General features: G+C 42.1%; 2 protein-coding genes across 6 annotated transcripts in view; one reads left to right on the plus strand and one right to left on the minus strand.

The window, feature by feature from the left end:
* Window positions 1-7916, plus strand: part of Cdkl1 (cyclin dependent kinase like 1) — a 42470-nt gene extending 34554 nt beyond the window's left edge. Inside the window, exons 7-10 of the mRNA XM_013115400.3 lie at window positions 965-1047; window positions 4365-4421; window positions 6033-6188; window positions 6882-7916. Coding sequence (XP_012970854.1) covers window positions 965-1047; window positions 4365-4421; window positions 6033-6188; window positions 6882-6989 — 404 coding nt within the window. The 3' untranslated portion in view covers window positions 6990-7916. The remainder of the gene's footprint in view (window positions 1-964; window positions 1048-4364; window positions 4422-6032; window positions 6189-6881) is intronic.
* Window positions 7917-8867: 951 nt separating this feature from the next.
* Window positions 8868-23923, minus strand: Dmac2l (distal membrane arm assembly component 2 like). Of its 5 annotated transcripts, none has more exons than XM_021228820.2 (6): window positions 23859-23915; window positions 20491-20649; window positions 13048-13159; window positions 11249-11457; window positions 10613-10784; window positions 8868-10121 (listed from the first exon to the last, which is right to left on the minus strand). In XM_021228820.2, exons 2-6 carry the CDS (start codon window positions 20582-20584, stop codon window positions 10007-10009), a joined length of 702 nt encoding a protein of 233 aa, XP_021084479.1. In that variant the 5' UTR covers window positions 20585-20649; window positions 23859-23915; the 3' UTR covers window positions 8868-10006. The 5 variants fall into 5 exon arrangements, 4 of the variants coding, with proteins under 4 accessions (XP_021084479.1, XP_012970862.1, XP_012970864.1 ...); XM_013115408.2 differs by having other exon boundaries at window positions 23748-23907; XR_005876303.1 differs by having other exon boundaries at window positions 10002-10121; window positions 10613-10716; window positions 23748-23912.
* Between the last annotated feature and the right edge of the window lie 78 nt (window positions 23924-24001).

Below are 24001 nucleotides of genomic sequence, written 5' to 3' on the forward strand. Positions count from 1 at the left end.
GTACTGAAAGCTGCCTGTGGGTAAGACTGTGGTTCCTACCTCTAATATCTCCACTAACGTCTTGAAGCTCATGCAAGACCACTGAGACTTCCTTGACTGTTTCCCCAGAGGCTTTAAGGCTCTCTCCTCATGTCACTGTAGCCTTGGTGGGAGAGGCTGGGAGGCACGGGGATATATGTCTCCTCTATGCACGTACGTGCAATTAATTTTTCAAGCTAGGATGTAAGCTAAGGGGTTTCATTACAACATTTTCAGACATATGAGTCATCACCCCAGAGACTGTATTTTTGCTTGCTTGTCTACAATAGAGAAAGGTTCTAGATTTGAGTGAGAGGTAAAGTTGTAAATCGAGTGACCCTGTACAATTTTAGCCCTGGTTAGCTAAGAGCTGGGGCCAATTCTGTGACAGCACCATAGGCTCTAGGCTAGGGGCCTTTGTTTCCTTTCTGCCTTAGAAAATGGTTATTTGTGCCCCAGGGAGGCATCACCTCATTCTATTTTCCCAAGAGAAGTCTATCACAGTAACATCCCTAGGACTTGCATGAAGACATTGCCAGCTCATTTGGCTGCCATGGCTACATAATGAGTGTCATTTAACAGGAATCTAGAAACTCTGTTTCAGTGTTTGACATGCTTCTAAACAGTAGGTGGCAAAGTTTCCAATTGGTCACCAATGGTGACACAGGAAAAGTCAGTGTCTTACATACAGAAGACCTTCCATTGGCTCATGTGGTTTAGTGTTCGGATACAATGTAAGCTCAAGAGGGCAAGAACCTTGCAGCCTTCAGTTCTGTTCCTGACACACTGTCCCTGTGGAGCCCAGTGGATGCTGTGTGGGTGCCCCTCCTTGTGGAGCCTTAGCAGCTGGAGGCACAGCTCCACACTGCCTACCGTGGAGGGAAGTCACAGCCCCATGTTTCCTATGCAATCCCATTCACTTCCTTCCGTCTCTTCTTGTCCAAAGGGGACCTCATTCCCAGGCACCAGCAAGTGTTTAGCACGAATCAGTACTTCAGTGGGGTGAAAATTCCAGACCCTGAGGATATGGTGAGTACCTCATCCTGGAGGCGGCTCTTTACGTCAGGCTAGCCAGGTTTTGGTAGTTACTCGCTTTCCTGGAGCCCATGGCTCAGCCTGCGTTGAACATTTTGTCTAAGAGTGAGTGACAAAGAACATTGGAGCAAGCTGGTGAGCAGGATCCTGGCCTTGGTTCAAACTTAGAAGGCCCTGGGAGCAGAGGTTAGCCAGCCATGGGCCAGGGAGGCAAAACAGACAGCCCTGGCTGCACAGGTCGCTTTATCGCTGTCATCAGCGGAGCCAATCAGCCTTTAAGCAAACCTAAACAGTGACTCATCTGCTGCCAGCAGCTACTTTTCCCTAGCTTTGTCCTAATTCCCCATTCTGCAGTGTACTTGCTTCCCAGAACATGGAGTAAAACCATAATAACCTACGCTGCTGCTGTATGGTTAATGTGGGGGAACACTCCTTTAAAAAGTACTAAGAAAATCTAAATGCCCAGCCCACTTTTAATAATTCACCCCGGTGAAACCATTAGACAAGGGTATGGAGGTATAGCGTTTACATCATTACCTTTAGTATTTGGTAGGAGAACATGGTCAATAACAGTCACAGGGCTAATAAATACAATTAGTTCTATGTTTATTCATGTGGAAAAGTCTGCAGCAGGTTATTGAGTGGAGAGTGTGGGTATTGAACAGTATAACTTAAAATATTTCTATTAAATGCACACAAAAATGTAAAAAAAAATATGGCAGCCGGGCGTTGGTGGCGCACGCCTTTAATCCCAGCACTCGGGAGGCAGAGGCAGGCGGATCTCTGTGAGTTCGAGGCCAGTCTGGTCTACAGAGCTAGTTCCAGGACAGTCTCCAAAACAATATAGAGAAACCCTGTCTCGAAAAACCAAAAAAAAAAAAAATATATATATATATATATATGGCAACCTCCAGGAAATCATGCGAATTTTCTTTATTTTCTCTTTAAGAGGAGGTCTTATTTTATAGCCCAGGCTAGCTTTGCACTTGTAAAAATGTAATTCTTTATGAATATGGGTGTTTGTGTCTGCATGTGTGTCTGTGCATTGCTTGCACGTCTGGGGCCTGTGCAAACCTCTGGAAGTGGAGTTACAGAGGATCCTAAGCCACCATGTGGGTGCTGGGAATTAAACCACAGGGGGAAAAGCAGCCAGCACACTTAACAGCTCGGCCATTTCTTTAGCCCTGGCTTTGAACTTTTGATTCTCCAACCTCATGATCCTGATTGCTGAGATTACAGGCACATTCTACACAGACTAAGTATGCAAACCTCTTTACATTTGCTAAGTAAATAGTTAGAAAGGGTATCTTTCTCTCTTGTTTTTTTTTTTTTTTCTGTTTTTTTGAGACAGGGTTTCTCTGTGTAACAGCTCTAGCTGGCCTCAAACTCACAGAGATCCACCTGCCCCATCTCCTGAGTGCTGGGATTAAAGGCGTGTGCCACCACCGCCTGGCTTTTTGTTTATTTTTGAGACAGCCCAGACTGGCCTTAAGCTCCTGATTCTTTTGCCTTCACCTTTCAAGTATTGGGATTAAATGTGTGCACGACCATGTCTAATTTACAGTGGGTATCTCTTTGTAGTGAGATTTTTGGGTACTCTTTTCACCCCCCCCCCTTTTTTTTTTTGCAGTTTTGAAATGTCTTCTAATGAATCTGTATTATAGTAAAAAAGTATTTCCTGGCTTGGGGTGAGTGCAGCGCGGTGGTAGAGTGTGCCCGCAGACCCTGTGGCCTCTTAGCACAGCAAAGAAAAGAGTAATGATAAAATTTAAGGGCAATTAAGGGTTGTGAGTGAAGTTTTTCCTGTCCGGCAAAGGTGCTTTCAGCTGGAGGCTAACACTTCCAGGTAGAAGTTCCTCCTGTCCCTTGCAGCTGCCTTCTGTCACCAGCAGTGTCCATCTCCCCACGGCATTGCCAGCCTCGGGAAAGTGGGTCATGCTGGGATGGAGAGGCAAGCGCAGCACCTGGCTAATGAGAAGCCACCCACTGGCTCCCTTGTGACCTGGACATCCCCAGCGCTGCACCAAATATCCCTTAGCAATTTCCTGCCTGCCTGTTTGCTGGCAAAGCTCAGAAACAGCCACGGTTCTATAAATGTGAAGCACCTCTCCTGGGTCCCAGAGGTTGTCCTGCAAGGGATTTCCTGTTGACAGAAACACAGGAAGCAGCAGCACAGGGCTGTGCTGGTTAGACATCTGTGCCCTCTCCCTCTGCAGGGTCAGTAACCCTGCCCAGCAAGGCCTGCCGACTGCTGGGGCTGGGCAACCGGTTCAGCAGGCTGGAGGAACCTGGTGTATTACAGCCAATGCAGGTCGTCCTAGGCATGGTTCCCGAGATAGGAGAGCTGACATTAGCAATGTCAGTTTGCAGCATTGTTTATGTTAGATAAGTTGCGGGGGCAAAAGCTATGCTCTCAAGGACTAACACAAGGGCAAGTTAGGATTTTTTTCCTCTTGGTAAATGGTGGCCCTTCCTTTTTTGGTCATTAGCATGCAATTGAGAATGTGTTGAAGCTAGCTCCCTGTCTAAAATAACACTATGAAGCTTGGATCTACAGCCCCAGGCCCATACACTGATGAAGCTGACAATTGCTCCAGCCCTCGGCTCCCATTACACAGTCACACATGCGATGCACTGTGGACATTGGTTCTGCTCAGCTTCCGTCTTCAATTAGCCTTCTCAGCGAGACACCTCCTTAACTTGCCTATTCAGAGCAGTGTTACTCTCCACCAAGTGAGGGCCATGCACTAGCCTTAACTGGGCGGAGGGAGATGAGAGCCTGCTGGGAGACTCTACACTGGGCAGATAAGAGAAACAGTGTTCACTCCAGAAATCCAATAAGCATTACTTCATCAAGGTAGGGATAAAACGTATTTTGAAATTCCCTTCATACAAATGTCAATAAATGCAATAATTAATGCCCACTTCGATAATGATGCTAATTTAAGTGTCAGAAGTTACTATTGTCAGGAAAGGCAATACAAAGCAAGGAAAAAAGGAGACTAGTAGCGTGGCATGCGTGTGGTTGCTGCTGCTTGTTTCATTTTCTCCCATCCGTGTTTACGTATAATGTTACCTAATTCAGGAAAGAAAGGGAGCGATTAGGAAACAAAACTGGAAAAGCACTTTGGAGGTGATGGGAGAAGAGGCGTATGGATAGTCACAAGGAGGTTATTACTGGTGGGAGGCAGAGTGGGAAGGGGTGGAGGAGGCGAGGAAGATGCCAGGAAGGTCTACTCAAAAGAAATTTAGTGAGGTAGCTATAATTAAAATGTATGCTGTCAATTAAAAGTCCCGTTTCTTTTTGACAGGAAACTCTTGAGTCGAAATTTCCAAACATCTCCTACCCTGCCTTGGGCTTCTTAAAGGTAAAATCATGACTTTTAAGAGACCAGGAAGCACACAGTTGTCAGAATTAAATGTCAATTGATGAAATGCTTCTTTAAAATCCTTCTCCTTTGAAAAACATCAATTTAGGGCTGAAGAGATGGCTCAGTGGTTAAGAGTGGCTCACGACTATCCGGAATTCCAGTTCAGGGAAACTGACAGCCTCACATAGACATACATTCAGGCAAAACACCAATGCACATAAAGCAAGGATAAAAATCATTAAACATGTTCCAGCTCCAGAGATTCTGATGCTCTTCTCTGGCTTCTGCGGGCACTGCACACATGTTGTGCACAGACTGATATGCAGGCAGGCAGTCATACATGTAAATACAAATAAATAAATCTTTAAATAGTCAACTCCTATATACATTTTAAAGTTGATTTACATATATATTTTTAGAAATGCAGCTTATGTAAAATATGGTACAGCAACAATTTTCAATATATAGCCAACTTCTCAATATTTCAAAAAGTAGTCAAAGTTCACTGATGCTATATACATGCATGAAATTGTCAAAGGACAAATTGAGATATTTCTTTGGTGTATATGGCTGTCAGTGATATCTTGAGTATGAGCTCCACGGTCTGCTTGAGAGCAAAAAAGTAGTTAATGATGATGTAATATAAAAGGCCATGCCTTTCCTTGTGGACATACATGCTTGTGATGCACAGACCGTTTCTAGACCTAACTATCAAAAAGGCTGGCAGATTCTAGAAGGGGAATGGAAGAACTAGAGTGGTGGAGACCGACAACTCTATGAACTTCATTTCTACCATGCATGAGCCTGATTCTAGAATAAACACAGCTAAACAAATTACTCCCATTGGCCACTGAGCTGGACTCCAAAATCATGTACTCCCCTGTGGCAGGGCACCAAATGCCTCAAAAACATGAGGAGGAAACCCCCTCCCAACATTTACCCCTTCTATATCCAACGGAGAGTGTTTAGTGTTTCACAGAAAATTTATTTCTCACTGGTGCTCAGGTTAAAAAAAAAAAGGTTGATTTCATACAAGTAGAGAGTGAACTAGTGGTCACCAGAGTCGAGGAAGGGTAGGAAGGAGGAGGATGCAGATGCTGGACAAACGCTGCAAACACAGTCAGGGCCATGTTCTAATGCGCTGCAGCACAGTAACATAAGTTGTTGCATAGAAGAACCAGAGAAGAGTTAAGGCTCCTAACAGAGAAACTGTTTAGGGAAATGGAATTGCTAATTATCTTCACTACACACTTGTGTGCATGTATCTAATTATCACACCACACCCCATACAGTGTCGAAGAGGCTCAGCAGTTAAGAGCACCTGTCCTTGTAGAGGACTTGGGTTTGGTTCCCAGCAACCAAATGATTCCCAACCATGTGTAACCTCAGATCCAGGGGATCCAATGCTCTCTTCTGACCTCTGTGAGCACCAGGCACACAGGATGTGGTGGGTATCCATACATGCAAGCAAAATACTCATGCACAAAGTTTAAGCACCTAGGAAAATTATTTAAAAAATCAAAAATGAATGAATGCGCTCAGTCTTTCAAAGAAGAAAATATAAGTTTTTGCAACTTCAAGAAGTAAAAAGGGATTTTCTACTTTCAGGGTTGCCTCCACATGGACCCTGTTGAGAGGCTGACATGCGAAGAGCTGCTGAAGCATCCATATTTTGACAGCATTCGAGAAGCTGGGGATTTGACAAGACAACATGACAAGTCAGTGAGGAAGACCCTGAGACAGAGTCGAAAGCACCTGACTGGGGTAAAACTGGTGCACTGCTTTACAGAAACATCCAAGGTTACACTTCCAAATGGATCCATGCCTGTTGCCTGGTATTGAGTTGGAATCTAGGTTGACTGACTACTGTGGCTTGCAGCCCCAGAATCCTCAGTCCAGAAGTACCAGGCAACAGGCGTGTGTGCGTGCGTGCGTGCGTGCGTGCGTGCGTGTCTGTGTGTGTGTGTGTGTGTCTGTATGTGTGTAGGCCTCTCACATGTAAGCAAGCAAGTTATTCCTGAGACATACCTCCAGTCCTGTGTGTTTTTCCTTTTTAACATGGGTTCTGTGTGTTTGTTCATGGTGGTGGGAACTTAACCCAAGATCTTGGTTGCTTTTGTGTTTTTGCCTTTTTTTTGGAGGCGGGTCTCCCTACATAACCCAGATTTGTTCCATTGTGATTTTACTGCTTCAGTGCTGGAATTACATTTTGTGTCAACATACCTGGCTTGAGTTGATTTTTAAATATAAATCAAACTTTTGAAAGAAAAGGAAGTAACCAAATTGAAACGCTTCTCTCTCTCTCTCTCTCTCTCTCTCTCTCTCTCTCTCTCTCTCTCAGGTTCTGGATTTTTTAAGGGACCCCCAAAGTGGTTTCTCCTGTGATATATTCTAAATAATAAGGAAACCCACTCCACAGCCTAGTTTTGAACCTGCCTTTGTGTTTTATGTTTTCAGTTGCAGTACCTACCTCAGCTAACTAGCAGCAGCATCCTTCCAGCCTTGGACAATAAGAAGTACCACTGTAGTACCAAGAAACTTAACTACCATTTTCCAAATATTTAAGGAACTGGCAGAGTGATGAAGAAGTGGTCCACAATTTGAAGAAAAAGTGTACACATTTGATTCCTGTATAGAGCACACATCAGGAGAAAACACAAACTGGAAGCTGGAGGCCACTGGGCAAGATATGGAGAGAAATTCCAGATCCAGACTTCCATGCTTGGTGAAGATGTCCAGAGAAGAAATCAAAAGCTTGATTTCACTGTGTTTGAGTATCTAGGCAGCGGAACTACAGACAGGATATAAACTGTATCTCCTGCCGATAGCTGCGACAGTACATGATGGCAAAAGGACTTATGCTTCCGTTTGCTCTGTCACATGTGGGAAGTGAGTTATAAAATGCCCGTATGTGTTTTTTTAGACCTGTGCTGCCTTGGGTCCTATCTCTAATGTTGTTTTCAAATCATATTTAGGTATGATTTTAGTTCCTGAAATCTAAATGTCTGTGATTCTATTTCCTGTTTGCTCTTTCTTGATTTCTGTGTTTTAAGACATATTTTAGAATATCTAAGTTGATTGAAATATCCAAAGTCTTAAAACTTTGTAGTTTTTGTGCGTATATAACAGATGAGATACTTACATATCTCTTACATATACTTTTATCTTTGCCCTAGGAAAGGCTGTGTCAGAAAGGGATAGAACGAGACCCACAGAATGAACCTGGCAGCCTGAAAATAATTATCACTCTATTCTTCAGCTCACTCTCTCACCTGAAAACTTTCTATAAACAAAACTCACATATGATCTGGATTTAGACAGAATTGCTTGTGAACTTTAATTTCAATCAGGAAACATGTAGGTTGTTAACTGATATTTTCTCCTTTAAGTATCTCTTATTACATTATATTATATCATGTATATGTCTGTGAACACACATTCATACACTTGTACATATATAAAGAGCATAATAAATAAGGAAGTGGTAAAAAATACCGAGGATTTTTAGTTTTAAACAGTGAGATTTAAGATTAAAATTATGGCCGGGCGTTGGTGGTGCACGCCTTTAATCCCAGCACTCGGGAGGCAGAGGCAGGCGGATCTCTGTGAGTTCAAGGCCAGCCTGGTCTACAAGAGCTAGTTCCAAGACAGCCTCCAAAACCACAGAGAAACCCTGTCTCGAAAAACCAAAAAAAAAAAAAAAAAAAAAAAAAAAAAAGATTAAAATTACGTAGTAGCAAAGCTTTTCTCCCTGTCCCTTGGACGTGGGCAATGTGAGCCCCATACAGCTTCTCACTACCATTTCTGGTCCATGGGCTGCTAGTTCACAGGAGTTCTCAGAAATGGATTTAAAGATCTATTTTACTGCATCCTCAGAACATTTCTTCTGCACTCTCATTTTCTTCCTGTGTCAATTTCATGACATCCCTTAGCCCCATTCACTTACTGCAATGTAGTTCACTAAATTCTGTCATCTGTTCAATAATCTTGGCTACTGCAAAGCAAATTAAGGCTTCCTAAATATATATAGTTTACTCCACAGATCTGACAGTGGGTTAAAAAAACAACTCCAATATTATTCAGTTCCTTTAAATAGCCATGATTTAAATGACAAGGAAGGATATCAACTTCTGTGAGTAGTTAAAATTGCCCTTTTCCCCTTTAAATCAATAAAAGTGTATTTGAAAGACGCAAATGATTGTAACTGCCTAGTTTATCTAGTAGTTTTAGAAAACTATAGACTAGAAAAGACTCTCCAGATGAAAGCATGATGAATTGGCTGTTGGACCACACAGTACTAAAGCAAACCTGAGATAAAAGGACTTGTCTTTCTCTGGTATAGTCTACTTATTACAGTTAGGCTTATGCTCAATGGAGCCCCTTCTGCAAACCTCTTCTCCCACATGGAATCACCAAACACTGCACAAGACCACTCTACACGTCTTCCTCCTTGTCTTCGTTTTTATTTTCAATTTTTCTCACTTGTAAGTGGTAGGGATATATATGTACATATATATATATATATATAATTTTCATATTCCCACAAATTAGGTGTTTTTCCAGAAGCATAGTTCTAAAAACAGCTAAAGCTCCCATTTCTGCCTAAAAGTTGGACTGCAGAAGTCAAATTTAAATTCAGTAACATGATACCCAACCATACATACAGAAACCTACACATGAATCAGCATATAACTTATAACCATGGAATTACAGCTATTTCAAGTAAAAAATTAAAGACTAGGTTTTATCCCCTTATGACATTCTTTATTAGTGTTTTTCTATATATAAAATTCATTTTCATATTTATATTTTATGTCCCTTGAGTTCATGGGAGGTAGCATTCAAAATATTTGAGGGACAGCAAAATTTAGCTTAACATTTTGTTTGAAGCAGATGGGGAGAAAGGATAGTCTGGTTCCTGATTTGTTTTACCAGCAGAACTAGTTGGCTGTAGACAAGAACCTGTGTTCAGTTTTAGCTAGCAGTAGTCCAAGCTTAAAAGTAGGACAAATTAACGAGCACTTTTCATTCTGAGAAAGGGTATTTTAAAAAGTGTGTACTATGAAGAGCACAGCAATGCAGGAGCTTGAGCAATGCATGCAGCCCTGGGAAGCAGTACAGCACGCTGTTAGCACCACTGACCACTGTGTACAACAGACTCACTCCATCACTGACTCTGTAACTGAGCTCCAGGTTTTCCTACTCCGACATTCACAGCAACATGCTTCAGTGCCTTTAAAGATGTAAGTTACTATAATATCAAAGAGACTATTTGCATTGCAGTTTAAAGAACTCTATGCCAATATCTACACCAAGAAATATCTACAGTATATATGCCAATAAGGAATATATTAGAATTAAAATGTTACATCATATTTTTAAAGTGATTCAATGTACATAATTTTTCACTTCTAACTAAGTAACTTTAGTGAGTCACTTCTGAGTAAATATTTTCTACCTAACACCCACTCTCCATTCCTAAGTCATCTACTCAGGTCTCTCGGTGATTCTGTAGTATTTGTAGCTAGCTATTTAGTATCAGCAATTTCAAATGACCCTGTAAGTGACATCAGACACTTATTTTACATCAGGTTTAATTTCAGTTCTAGAGAAGGCAGTGCCGTCTTAAGGACTTGGGCAAGATTGTCTTTATCTTTTACTCCAGGAAGATCACTTAAGAACAAATACCGGAGGTTCCTGAAAACAGAGAAAAAAACAAAGTCACTGCAGTGTGGTCTTTATGGCTGTAAAAATGAATTCAATTTATATGATGTTTAGGAAAAGTAGCATGTAGAAGGCGTTTACATCACCCCACATCTTCCAAATGGCTTTTAGAGAAGCAGTCTTGGAAGGCTACTTTAAATGAAACTCATGCAAGACTTTAAAATTATCATTTTTCCTTATTTCACTGATATTTCTGAGTCTTTTTATGCCTATATACCTACAAAACATATCTCCTTTGTACATAAATATTAATAATAATGCAAACAAACAAACACCCCCCGGAAGTTCTTAAAGTCATTCAAGTTTCTGCAGAGGAAGAAGCCTTGCCACCCCAGCTAATGTAGAAATAAATGGTTTAGTTCTTTGGTTCTAATGTTTCAAACATCTCAGACTGCTGCAGTACTAAGATTATTGTTATGTATTCTGGTTATTCACTTTATCAGGTTTCTGTTTTGACCACTTACCTAAAATGTCGCAAAGCAATGATGCCGTTGTCTGTAACATTCCCACAGGTAATTAATTCCATTTCAAACAGGCTTTTTCGTAAATTTTCAAATCGACTAAGCCTCTGCAAACAGTTATCGTCAACATAATGACACTTGCATAGTGTTATTTTTTCAACATGCTCTAGGCCCTCTGGGGGGGGAAATGCACAGTTTAAGAATCTGTTTTACTATTACCATGACTAACAGTTCTTGGTTCATGAACAGGACTGTTCCTGGCTTTGACCATCCCATGGAAACTGGTGTTGACCATATGACATATTCATTACACAGCATGCATTGGAAAGAAAGAAACTTTCACATAAGCAGAAGCTGTCTGGATATAATTAGTCTTATGTTACTGAAGGGTTCACAAAGACATAAGTTTGATTATAAGTGAACAAAAGAACACAGAAAGAAGATCATAAGGGAGAAAGTTGTATATCACATGATCTCTATTTACTTTGAAAATAAATACCTAATGCAGGAATAAACAAACAATTTTACTGAAATGGGCAAAAAACATAAACATGACCATGACTATCACAGTGAGCAAACTGTAACAAAACATTCATTGTAAATCACCTGCGTGCCCTAGAAGCAAATGACAGGACTTACCCATGTGATCAAATCCAATGTCCATGATACAAGAATCGGTGGCATCAATTGCTTGAATCTTGTATCTGTCCATGGGGCCTCCCGGGAGGCTGTTGTAGTCCTGTAGCCACTTCTGATGGCCACAGTAGCGTACTTTAGCCCCACACCGAAGTAGCCACTCAGATGCTGCCCTATCAGGGCCAACATCCCTGAGGCGTTCATAATCTATTCTATTGACAAGAAAACAGAAGTAGCTTACTTCCACTGTCACTAGTTTCTTAGCTGTGTTCACCAATATAAATATGGACCAAAAATACATTTTTATTTCAAGTGACTGAGGATTAAGTGTGTTAATGGGATCCATGAAAATAAAAGTTGTAGCTCTTTTTCTTTCTTTTTTCCTTCCTTCCTTTCTTTTTTTTTTTCCTTTAGTTTTACACTCTGGCAAGCTCTAATAAGATATACCAGTGAGGCAGAGTCCCACTGTGCCAGCCAAATTAGCCTTGAACTTGTGATTTTTTTCCCCTTGCCTCCTCAATGGTGAGATTACAGGTACGTGATCTCATACCTGGCATGGTGGTATTTTATTTTATTTGTTGTTCTGGTTCTGGGGCTTAAACCCAGGCCCTCCCAGTATTAGGCAAGCATTCATTTGTTTTATGGAACTTGACAGCAGAGATCCCAATCATAATATAATGACTGTCTGGGAACCATGTTCCATTACTGACAAACCATTAAGGAGAAACCAGGCATGGTAGCACACACTTTTAATCCCAGCACTTGGGAAGCAGAGGCTGCTGGATCTCTATGAGTTCAAAGCTAGCGTGGTCTACATACCAAGTTCCAAGACATCCAGAGCTACAGAGAGACTCTATCTTAAACAAATGATTAAAAAAGGAATAATTTTTAAGCCATTTTCAAATTAGTCTCTTTGTGATATTTACTAATTTCTGCAAATGGCTTTTTCTTTGCAGTCACAATGGTGTTATTAAGTAGTAAGAGTTTGTTATACCTGTTTCAATACAGTACTTCTATGAGTATGCCACATACTAAGTTTTTACTTTTATTTAAATTTTTCTCTATGTAGTCCTGACTGTTCTGGAATTTACTATATAGACCAGAATGGCCTTGAATTCACAGAGATTCTCCTGCTTCTGTCTCTCAAGTGCTGGAATTAAAGGTGTGAGCCACCGCATATAGCCACACTAAGTGTTTAAATACCAGAGTCCTCCCAGTAGGACTCAAAAGGCAATAACAGTCCTCAAGAAGCTAGAGAATGAGTGATTTCAAAGTTACATATACTGTTGAGTATAAAAAGACTAAACATTCATTTTAGGTAACTTGAAGGGTATCAGTAGACGAATAAGAAAAACCCCACTTGAGGCTGGAGAGACGGCTTATTGGGAAAGAGCAATTATTGCTCTTGTAGAGAACCTGGGTTCAGTTCCCAGCACCTACATGGTGGCTCACAACCATCTGTAGCTCCAGCTCCAGGTGATGCTGCCCTTCTAAGTTCTGTGGGCACCAGGTACACACATGGTGCACATTCATACATGCAGGCAACACACATACACAAAGTAAAACAGAAAAAAAACTTTAAAAAGAAAAAATCCACTAACGCACACAAGCAAGTTAATATTTTATAAGTTATTTTTCTGTTTATGTTTTATTTTGTTTGTAAAAATAGGATCATACTATCCATATTGTTCAAAAGAAAAATAATTTGAAACACAAGAAATAACCAACTAGCCAAAGAGCAATTTAGAACCTGTCCAGTAATAAAAATTCCTACATTTCTTCACTTAATTAGAATCACTTACTTATTAAACACTGTATTCAACCATTCCCAGAAGTATCTGGAGTCACATGACCATGAGGTTTTCTTTAAGCTGCAAAGCTGCCTCGAAATTTTTCCGAACACCGTCATTTGATCTAGACACATAAAACAGTACTCTCATGAGCCATCAACCAGAGTCCCACACAGCTAGTGACTTACACCACAGCTCCGTGTCGGTTCTTGTGCCAATAGCTGATATTATTGACCAGTCAGTCACTCCTGTCTCTAAATGAGAGGTTGGGCTAGATGATGTCTAAGGTCCCTTCTAGTTTAAATTTCATTGTTTGAACCTTAATTGTCTGCAGTGTTGTCCCTTAATGTTTATTTTCTGCATAAATATAGATTTTCTCGCCGGGCATTGGTGGCACACGCCTTTAATCCCAGCACTCGGGAGGCAGAGACAGGCGGATCTCTGTGAGTTCGAGGCCAGTCTGGTCTACAGAGTGAGTTCCAGGACAGGCTCCAAAACAATACAGAGAAACCTTGTCTCGAAAAACAAAAACTATATATATATATATTTGCTCAAACCAGCTCTACTTCCAACATACATTTCAAAAACAAAATGACAAATGACAAACTATAGTCCCATAGGGAAATATGTGACAGGGTTACAGTGCTTCTATCCAGGTAGGGAAAGGAAAATAAAAGTAGATCTATTTAGGGAAGAGAAACAGTGGGTCACCAGAGCACAGACAAACCCATGTCAGACAGCTGAGGAGCAATTTCACTTCTCTGACCCTGGGTTTTCTCATTTGTGAAAAGAGGATTTGTTCAGATGGTTTCCAGCCATGAGCCTAAAAAATAATCTTTGATTAAGTCTCAATTGATTTACCTTAATTCAAGTTCTCTAGTAGTGTGCCAGGTGGGAGGGGTGGGGATTGAAAGGAAAGTAAAATGTGGTCTCTGTCTTTGAGGAAATTACAAGTTAATCCAGGATGGATGGCTCAAGTCACCAAGTAGTTAAAATTAATGACAAGACTTGATACAAGCCTTGAAAGAGCTAAAATAAGGACAGAAATGATTCAACAGACAACAAAGCCAGGCACAGTTAGGACAGGCTATAAGCCATGGAGGAAAGTAAGGCATGCTGTAGGTAGTTTGGTTCGTCCATGGAGGTCATGAGGAGTAAGACATTGCACTGCCAGGTCACGAAAGGTCTTGCAGCCAGGATATCTGAACTACATTCTGCAGACAGCAGGGAGTCACTGAGATGTCAGAGCAGAGCACTGGCATCGCAAAGGCTGTGCTCCAGGAAATGTACTCAGACAGCAGCAGCAAGACCAAAGATCAAGTCAGATATGGTGACATGGGCCTATAATCCCAGCTACTTCAGAGGCTGAGGCAAGAGGATCACTTGAGCACAGAAATTTGAGGCTAGCCTGAGCAATATGGCTATAGTCTGCTTCAAAATAAATAAATACAGAATTGTAAAGAAATAGTTAACAAGGGCTTCATAGAAAAGTACTTAGTCACAGGATAGAAAGAAAGGGGCATATGGAGACAAGAGCTAGAAGACTTAAAGATGATACTACACTTTGGTCCTGGATCACTGGTAGGATGGTGATGTCACTTACAGAACCCAATAGCAAGAATGGTTTACTGAGTAAAGTACTTGCCCACAAACATGAGAACTTGAGTTTGGACCTCCAGCATTCTTGTAAAAAGCCCATTTGACAGCATGCACCTATAATCCCAGTGATGGGGAAGTAGAGACAGAAAGACCCCTTCTTGAACAGTAAATCTAGCCTAATTGGTGAGCACGAGGATCAGTGTGAGACCTTCCAGAAACTAAGATGGAAATGTAACAGGGCCTCAGAACTTAACACAACTGACTTCTTTGATGGAAATACCACTCTGGCCATAAAACCCAGCACATAGACCCCACCACTTGCCAAAATGAAAACAAAGACCTAATCCATCAAAGTTTCTAGTTATGGGGAAGTCTCTATACCAAACTTACTGATTGGCTTCTGATGTTTCACTTCTGGCTAGTTGTTCTTTTTAACTGAAGCATGTCAATATAGAACATGGTTTTTGTGCTTAAAAGCTCACCCTGAGAAAGGCTTAGGCTTACACTGGGGTCCCAAACACCCAGTGTAGTCACCAGTCAACTAATAAAGACTTTCTTGGCTTAAACCCATGTCTCTGGTGGATGGCCCACAACAGAAGGATTGAGGACACTCAATGTTGATCCTGACCTCTATATGCAAACACACATATGTGACATTCACACATGAACACATACACACAAAGATAAATGAGCAGAGGGGCAGGGTTGTGAGCTTATTTTTTTCTTTTAGTTTGCATATTCTAAATATGAAGTGTTGGCAGGACTCCTAAGGGAAGTCGACCAACAAAATCTGGAATCAGAGTCACAAAGTGTTAGAGCTGGAAGGAACTTAGGTCAGCTACATGAAACCTCTCATTTAGAGATGAGGAAACTGAAGCCTCAATATTAAGTAACATGCTGACACTCTAAATCCTTTCTGGAACAAGGTGGGGCATTAATAAATGCATGCATTTAAAGGAACTTGCTCAATGTTTCACAGCAATTTGTGTCAGTGTTGCATTTGAACCTAGTACTCTTTCCTACAAGTCAGGGCTCTAGATGATTCTAGAACTCAAAAGAGAGAAGAAAACTTAAAAGATGCCTGCGTGGGAAGTATTTTAGTTGAGGAAATGGTGGGGTGTTGAGGTGGTAAGGTGTGAGCCCTGATGCCAGATTCCATCTTTCTACCAAGGCTGTCTATCACCACAAATCTCTGCCTCTGCTACATCCTGCAGTCTCAACCTTACCAGACATTGTTAAAGCTCTCTCCACCTATGCCCACCCCTAATAACTCCTTTGTTGTCCATTTCATTTACAAATCTGGACTTTCTTATTCAAGCTATTCCCTCTATTAATTCTACCCCCAACCAACCTCATTGGTGAAGATCTTACCCAACTTCTCATTTAAATGCCGTGCCCACCTATTCACTCATTCATAAATGCTCACTAAATGTTTGCTATACTTAGTACAAAACTATAATGAGGCAATGTCCAACAAGAGAGGTACAAAGAAAGGTCCCATAATCCATGGTCTAATGGAGAAGACGGATGACCTGAAGACACAAATACTACCCATGATGGTGCTTGGGGACATGGACTGTGTCCATGTCTAAAGGAGCCCTTTAAAAGGGGGTGAGGGGAAAGATTCATACTAGAGATTTTTTTTTGACATGAGTCTAAAACAGTGACTAAAAGTTTTCAAGCACAGTGTGATGGTGCACTCCTTTAATGCCAGCACTTGGGATGCAGAGGCATGAGATCTCTGTGAGTCCGAGGCCAGCCTGGTCTACATAGTAAGCTCCAGACCACCCAGGACTACATAGTGAGATCCTGTGTCAAAAACTAAGAGAGTTTTCAGTGAGGAAGATCAAGCAGGGAGGGAGCAGGCAGAGCTAAAAGAAGAACAAGGACAACTTATTTCCATTTCCTCAGCGTAAAGCAAAGACTTGCCAGTATCTGTTGGTTAGCAGTCTCCAGTAGCCAGCTACCCATGTGCAAACATCAAGCCGGAGAGGCTGTTACTCAGCAAGTGAACAGCAGGGTCTCTGAGCCCTGAATACTTTTGCTGGAGTTACTTTAGCTCATTTTTAAATCCAGCTTAAATAAGGGTAAGGCCAGTTTTATTTTAGTTATGCTGTCTAAAAACATTAGGTGTTGTCCTTAAACAGAGTTATAGCAAAAATTAAATTTATATCTAGAAATAAAAGCTTAAAAATTCGGTGAGTAGCCGGGCGTTGGTGGCGCACACCTTTAATCCCAGCACTCGAGAGGCAGAGGCAGTCGGATCTCTGTGAGTTCGAGGCCAGCCTGGTCTACAGAGCTAGTTCCAGGACAGCCTCCAAAACAATACAGAGAAATCATGTCTCGAAAAAAAAAAAACAAAAAAAAATTCGGTGAGTTTTTACATTTCCAACTTCAGCTTTGCAGACTGATATCTGAGAAACACTTCCTGCTTGAAACTAAGCAGAGAGCCATGGGGATGCTTTCTACATGGAAAGAGGAGACCTCTTGTGGTGATTTAGTAAATGTGACGCTAATTAAACCAGTTAAAAGCAGATTAGAAAATTGTTGTTATGATGTAATAAATAATCTAGAAACTTAAATTATAAAAAACACACTTCTGTTTGCTATCAGAAGAAGCCATAAGTTTATAAGTGTTTTTAAAATTTGCAATTATGTTCATGAATAAAGGCCAGATCTCTAATGTGTTAACTACACACACACACACACACACACACACACACACACACACACACGAATGAAAGGTAAATTCTTATGTGAAATTAGTGAAAAAGACTGCTGTACAGATCTTCAAATAAGGCAAGCCGAGAATAGCTTGTATATTTTTTCACCCTTCTAAAGTAAGAAGCACATGCTCAAAATCACACACCAGTATAAACAAACGTAGACAAATGGTATGACTACAGGCCAGCTGGCCCACAGAGGTCTACCACAGCTCACCCCGTGTGTAGTATTAAATTGACAATATCCTTCTTGTCGTGTCTTTCTTTCCTCCAATACCAGGAACTACTAGGCCTTGTTCATCCTCGCGCTCTACCACTAAGCTATATCAAATACGCCCAGCAAATCAAATACGCCTTCTACAAACCAAAAACCATTTCTACTGTTCATGAGGCAGAATGGTTAAGACAAAACAGTAACAGCATCTAAGTCTGGTGACAAGGAGGAGAAACTGGACCACCCAAACCCTGCTGGTAGGAATGTAAAGTGGTAAAGTCACTTTGGAAATAGTCTGGTGGTTATCTAAACAAACTCTTATCATATGACCTAGCACTCAGACTCTTGAGCATTTATCCTACAAAAAAGAAAACAGTTTGTATAAAAAGCTGCAAAATAATGTTCGAAACAGCTTTATTCATGAGACAAGAATTGCAGACAACTCAGGTGTCTTGTCTTTCATGGGAATGGTTAATATAATACTATTACAGACATTACAGAAAGCTACTCAGGAGTGCAAGGGATGTATCACAAGGAGCGAAATGGATGATTCTCAAGAGATTATACGTAAGACCAATTCCAAAACTTATGTGCTATATAGTTACAGCTGTACAGCATTTTTATTAAAGGTTTATTGTTTTGTATAATTGTGTGAGCCTGCAGAGGCCAGAACACAAGGCCTTCTGGAACTGAAGTTAGGTGGCCATAAGCCTCCTGATGTAGGTGTTGGTAACTGAACCCTGGACCTATGCAAGAGCATGTGATAACTGTTCTTGGTTGCCAACTTGACTACACCTGGAATTAACTAAAACCCAAGCAGCTGGGCACACCTGGGAGGGACTTTTCTTAGTTAAATCATTGAAGCGGGAAAACTGACTTCTAATACAGCTCTTTTGAGGTGGTAGGGTCCATCTTTAACCTGGGCCACACCTTCTAGTGGCAGCCTGTCTAAAGGATATAAAAGAAGAAAGGTCTTTGCCTCTGTTCTCTCTCTCTCTCTCTCTCTCTCTTTCTCTCTCTCTCTCTCTCTCTCTCTCTCTCTCTCTCTCTCTCTCTCTCTCTCTCTCTCTCTCTCTCACACACACACACACACACACACACATATGGCCATTCCTTGACTGGCGACTGGCACTAGCCTCTATTTCTTCAGGATTCTGGCACATACTGAAGACCAGATTAGACATTCAGCCTTATGAACTAAACAACTACTGGATTATTGGACCTTCCATTGATAGACAGCTATTGAACCACAGCCTTTATGACACATATATATGTGTGAACATATATATTCATATTTGTATATGTGAATATATATTCATTTAATAAGTTCTGCTAGATAACGCTGACTAATACAAGCAGTACATGCTCTTAACCACCAAACCATCTCTCCAGCCCCAAGCCATCTCTTCAGCCCCTGTACAACATTCTTAAAATGACGAAAACTATGGAAGAGAAGAATTGCAGGAGGGCTACCAGGGGAAATTGTGATCATAAAGAACATCTGGAAGGATCCTTGTGATGTAACTATTATCTCGATCATGGTGGTGGGCATAAACCTCTACCTTAGGGATGATAACTTATAGAGCTACACACAGAAACGTAACACTGGGGACATCTGAGGGAATTTGTCAATTGCCAGTGTGATACTGCATTTCAGCTTACAAGATTTCATCCCTGGGGGAGATGGACAAATGGTGAGGTGGCTAATCCAGATTGTCAGCTTGACTGCATGTGACCCTAACCCTGATTCATTCACGCAAAAATTTGGGGAAATTACATGGGGATGACTTTTTAAACTATGGGATAATGGTGGAAGGAACGTAAGATGGGCTCAGGCTAAGGGTATAGATATGGAGCCGCAGAGTGGAGACTCTAGATTTAATGTGGACGTTCACACAGCTTAAAAAAGTCTTAAGCTTGATTGGCTGGCTGGAGAGCAAGATGGCCTACAGAAAAGGTGGCATCTGACATCTTTGGCTTCATGTTGAAGGGATTTTAAGGCTCAGAAGAATTGGAATGCTGGAGTGAGTACATGCAAAACCTAGTTCTTCACAATAGGAGGGTCCAGAAGACATGCCCTTCAATGATCCTAAAAACTCAAGACAATGGGAGTGGCACCAGCACACTGAGGAGTTTTGTTGCTTGCTCTTCTTGTGCCAGACAACACTGAAATAAAGGTGATAGGTTTGAGTCCTGGATGGGGGGGTCAAGATGCAGTATTAAATCACCAGAAGCAAAATGAGTATATTTACTGTAATGGAGACAGAGGCAAAACATCTTTATAGTGGCCTGACCTGTGTGAACTTTTGGTACTGGCAAGAAGCATAAGTTTTTGCTTGATCTACAGAAGCAGAAAATATTGAGAACAAAAGAAAGGAAGGCTACATTGTAGCATAACACTATGGAATCTGGGCACCAACCAATTTCCAGACTAATCCAGTGTAGAGATCCAGAACTCCTTGAATGAAGGAAGGCCAGGTCTCCCTGAGTAAGGACCTTGATCCAAAATCGGGACTTCTAACATTTAGAAAATATTAAAGACTGCAGGACTCTTTTCTAAAATTATGTATTTAAGCCATCTCCTTCCACAAGGAAGAATGGAAGGTCAGTATAACAGTAACCATTTGGTAGAAGGAAAGATGAGTTCAGTGTCCCATATGCTTTTGTGGTCCCCATGCAGAGTAACGGTTCAAACCAGTGCTGTGGCCCCTTGTTGCCTGGGTGTGGGGTCCAGATTTTTTTATGTACTCATCTTCAGAGTCAGTCAGAAATGGATTAACGTAAGGGTTATGGAAGTGGGTATGGCTACCACTGCCCCTGGGAAAGGGCTTGGTCTTGATCCAGAGGTGGGTTAAGCAACCAACTTGGATCTCTAGTGCTCTTCATGTTGCAACTTCAGAAAACACTGAGCATCCTCACTCGTATCCTGGGCAGTGCTATGAAGCAGGTGAGGGCCTTCCACATTTGAGTTGAGCTCTCTTCCAGGGGTTCCATTTGACATGAGCTGTCCCATCCCTTGGCAGGTCTGACCCAGCAGCAGAGATAGATACCAGGATGCCACACTGCTGCAGCTGACACCTGTTGGGGAAGTCCTGTTATTTGCCTGTGCATTTGTCAATAAAGTACTGTCTGGCCAATAGAAAACCTAGATAGGAGGGACTAGGAGTCGAGGAGGATTCTGGGAAGGGGAAACACAAGAGAGTCAACATGTAACGCCATTGGGGGTAGGAAGCCTGGAACTATTCTCCGGTAAGAGACATACTTAGATTAACAATTATGGGGTAATTACTTAAGGCAGAGCTAGCCAGTAAGAGACAAGCAAGGCCAACAGCTTCATAATTAATATAGCCTTCTGTGTGTTTATTTGGGACTCATGCGGATCTAGAACCAGGCGGGCGGGAAGGCTCCTCTCAAAGAAAAAGCTTCTCTTAACAGACACCATCTCATATCTACTGACCATGGGACTTTTAAGTTATACTTATGTGGCTGGAGAGATGTTCTGCTGTTAAGAGCACCGGTTTGATTCCTAGAACCCACATACCAGCTGACAAGTCCTTGAAACTCCAGTTCCAGGGGACCCAGTGCCCTCTTCTGACCTCCCTGGGTACTACACACTCACATGATACACAAACATACATACAGCGAAACACCCCACACATAAAAGTTATACATGTTTTATGCTGTGATATAAATATAACATGGTGGGCTGGAGAGATGGCTTAGAGGTTCAGAACACTGGCTGCTCTTCCAGAGTCCTGAGTTCAATTCCCAGCAACTACATGGTGGCTCCCAACCATCCATAATGAGATCTGGTGCCCTCTTCTAGTGTGCAGGCAAACACGCAGACAGAACATTGTATACATAATAAATAAATCTTAAATAGTAACATGGCATCTTGGGAACAAATAAGAAAGGGAAGTTTATGGCTTAATAGTGATGTGTTTGTGTCAAGTTGACAAGAGACCATTGTCTTAGTTTTTGGTCAAATTGACACTAGCGAGAGTCATCTAAGGAGAGGGAATTTCAGTTGAGAAAATTCCTCCATATGACAGAGTGTGGGGCATTTTCTTGATTGATGATGTGGAAGGGCCAAGCCCACTGTGAGTGGTACCATCCCTGGTCAGGTGGTTGTGAAATACACAAGAAATGAAACTGAACAAGCCAGTAAGCAGCACTCCTCTCCTTCAGTTCCTGCTCCTCACAGTGGACTATAAGCTGTAAGATAAAATAAATCCTTTCTTCTAAGTTGCTTTTGGCCATAGTGCTTATCACAGCGATGAAAAGCTAACTAGGTCACATGGGAGCCCTATTATTTCTTACAACTGTGATGGGGAATGTCCTCCTGTGTGCTGTGAATACGTTTCTTGAATTGGTTGATGAATAAAGCTGTTTTGGCCAATGAACAAGCAGGATGTAGCCAGGCAGGAAGTATAGGTGGGGATACCAGATGAGGAGGATTTGGGGAAGAGGAACTCGGAGAGTGAGTCATGAGGGAGATGCCATGTAGCTACTGGGAAAATAGGACACCTGGGCATTCTCTGGTAAGCCAAGACCATGTGGAGATACATAGATTAACAGAAATAGGTTAATAATTAAGAGAGAGCTAGCCAATAAGAAACCTGAGACAATGGCCTCTGTGTGTTTATTTGGGACTAAAAGGTTGTGGGACCAGGCAGAACAGAAAATTCTGTCTTCACAACTGCATGAGAACCTATAATTACCACAAATAATGCACTGAATTTAAAATACAACTGTGGTGGTTGAAAGAAAATGGCCCTCAAAGGAAGTGGCACTATTAGGAAGCCTGACCTTGTTGGAGGAAGTGTGTCACTGTGGAGGCGGTCTTTGAGGTTTTACATATGCTCAATATACAGCCCAGTGTCTAAGTCTATTCCCTATTGCCTGCATATCAAGATGTAGCCAACACCATGTCTGCCTGCAGGATGCCAGGCTCCTGGTCATAATGAACTGAACCTCTGAAAATGTAAGCCATCTCAATTAATTGTTTCCCTTTATAAGAGTTGCCATGGCCATGGTGTCTCTTCACAGCAATAGAGACCTTTACTAAGACACCAAGTATCCATACTATTCACCTGTGATGGAATAAACATCGAACACTGTTTCTTCCCCACCAATGAAACAAATTGTCTAGTACTGTTCATATCATAAACCATTCAAACATAATGAAAAGCTAGTGCTTTGCTGAGTTCAACATCTGATGAATATTCTCATATGCACCATGGTCTGTCTGCTCAGTGGCACTAGTAAACAGAAGTGTGTCTGACGTGGAGGTGATAAGATTTCTCCATGCCTAAGCTACCTACTGACTGACCAACATTCAAACCAAGACCTTCCAGCAATAGTTCCATCATTCTGTTTTGGTCCTGTTATGCTGTTCTAACTCTAAAAGAACTAGCATCAAGCAGAGAATAGGAATTAGCGGGCATGGTGTTACAATGGTGTACATTTTTACGAGTTACAAGGTCCTTAGGTGATTACATAGCTCTCATTTTACAGTAGAGGAAACACGAATAAAGTAACCTGTTCCATGAGTGGCTGTTCTAAGACATGAATTTTTAAAACCGAGTCTTGGTCCAGTGATTAAGACAGAGTTGGGGCTCCATGGTTAAAACTGCTAACTGGTCTTGCCTCAGGACTTTTTGGTTCCCAGCACCCACTTGGTGGCTCACAATCACCTAAAACTTCCAGTTCCAGAGGATCTTTACTCCCTTTTCTGGTCTCTGCGGGCTCCTGCGCACACAAACTCATGAAGACACACACACACACACACACACACTCACAAATAAGGAGGAGGAGAAGAAGAGGAAGAGAAGAAGAAGAAAAAGAGGAGGAGGAGGAGGAGGAGGAGGAGGAGGAGGAGGAGGAGGAGGAGGAGGAGGAGGAGGAGGCACTGAATGATGAGAGGGACGGAGCTCTTGTCTACTTTCACCAGCACCTAGCTAGCTCAAGGCCGGATATTTACAAGCCAAGTCAGTAGTCGAATGAAAGATACAATCAGGAGCCCCACGAAGGGCCTAGAAGCCTCCGGCGCGGTGCAGAACCGCAGGAGGTGGCTCAGCTGCCAGTCCCTAGCTCCCGGACCAGGGCGTCGCCAACGACCAGGAGACATGGCCGAAGGAGAGGCCGCGGCAGTCAGGGGTCACCCCGCCACTCACAGCGTCTCTGGCGGGCCTAGCGCAGGCGTCCAGTAGAGCCAGCACCCGCCGAGGCCCGGGAGAGCGGAACCACCACCCGGTGCCCGCCTGCGCCCTCGCTTCTCTACTCACGACGCGCAGCGTCCCTGCGTCTGGCCGGCCCTTCGCCCTCTGTCTTTTCCCTCTGCCGCGTTCGCCCATTGGCTAACGGGAGCCACGCCCAAGAACCGCAAAGGCGAGCATTTCATTGGCCCTCGCTTGGGGGCGGGGCTGGA

This window comes from Mesocricetus auratus, unplaced genomic scaffold (genome assembly GCF_017639785.1).
Source record: "Mesocricetus auratus isolate SY011 unplaced genomic scaffold, BCM_Maur_2.0 Super-Scaffold_15014, whole genome shotgun sequence".
NCBI lineage: Eukaryota > Metazoa > Chordata > Mammalia > Rodentia > Cricetidae > Mesocricetus > Mesocricetus auratus.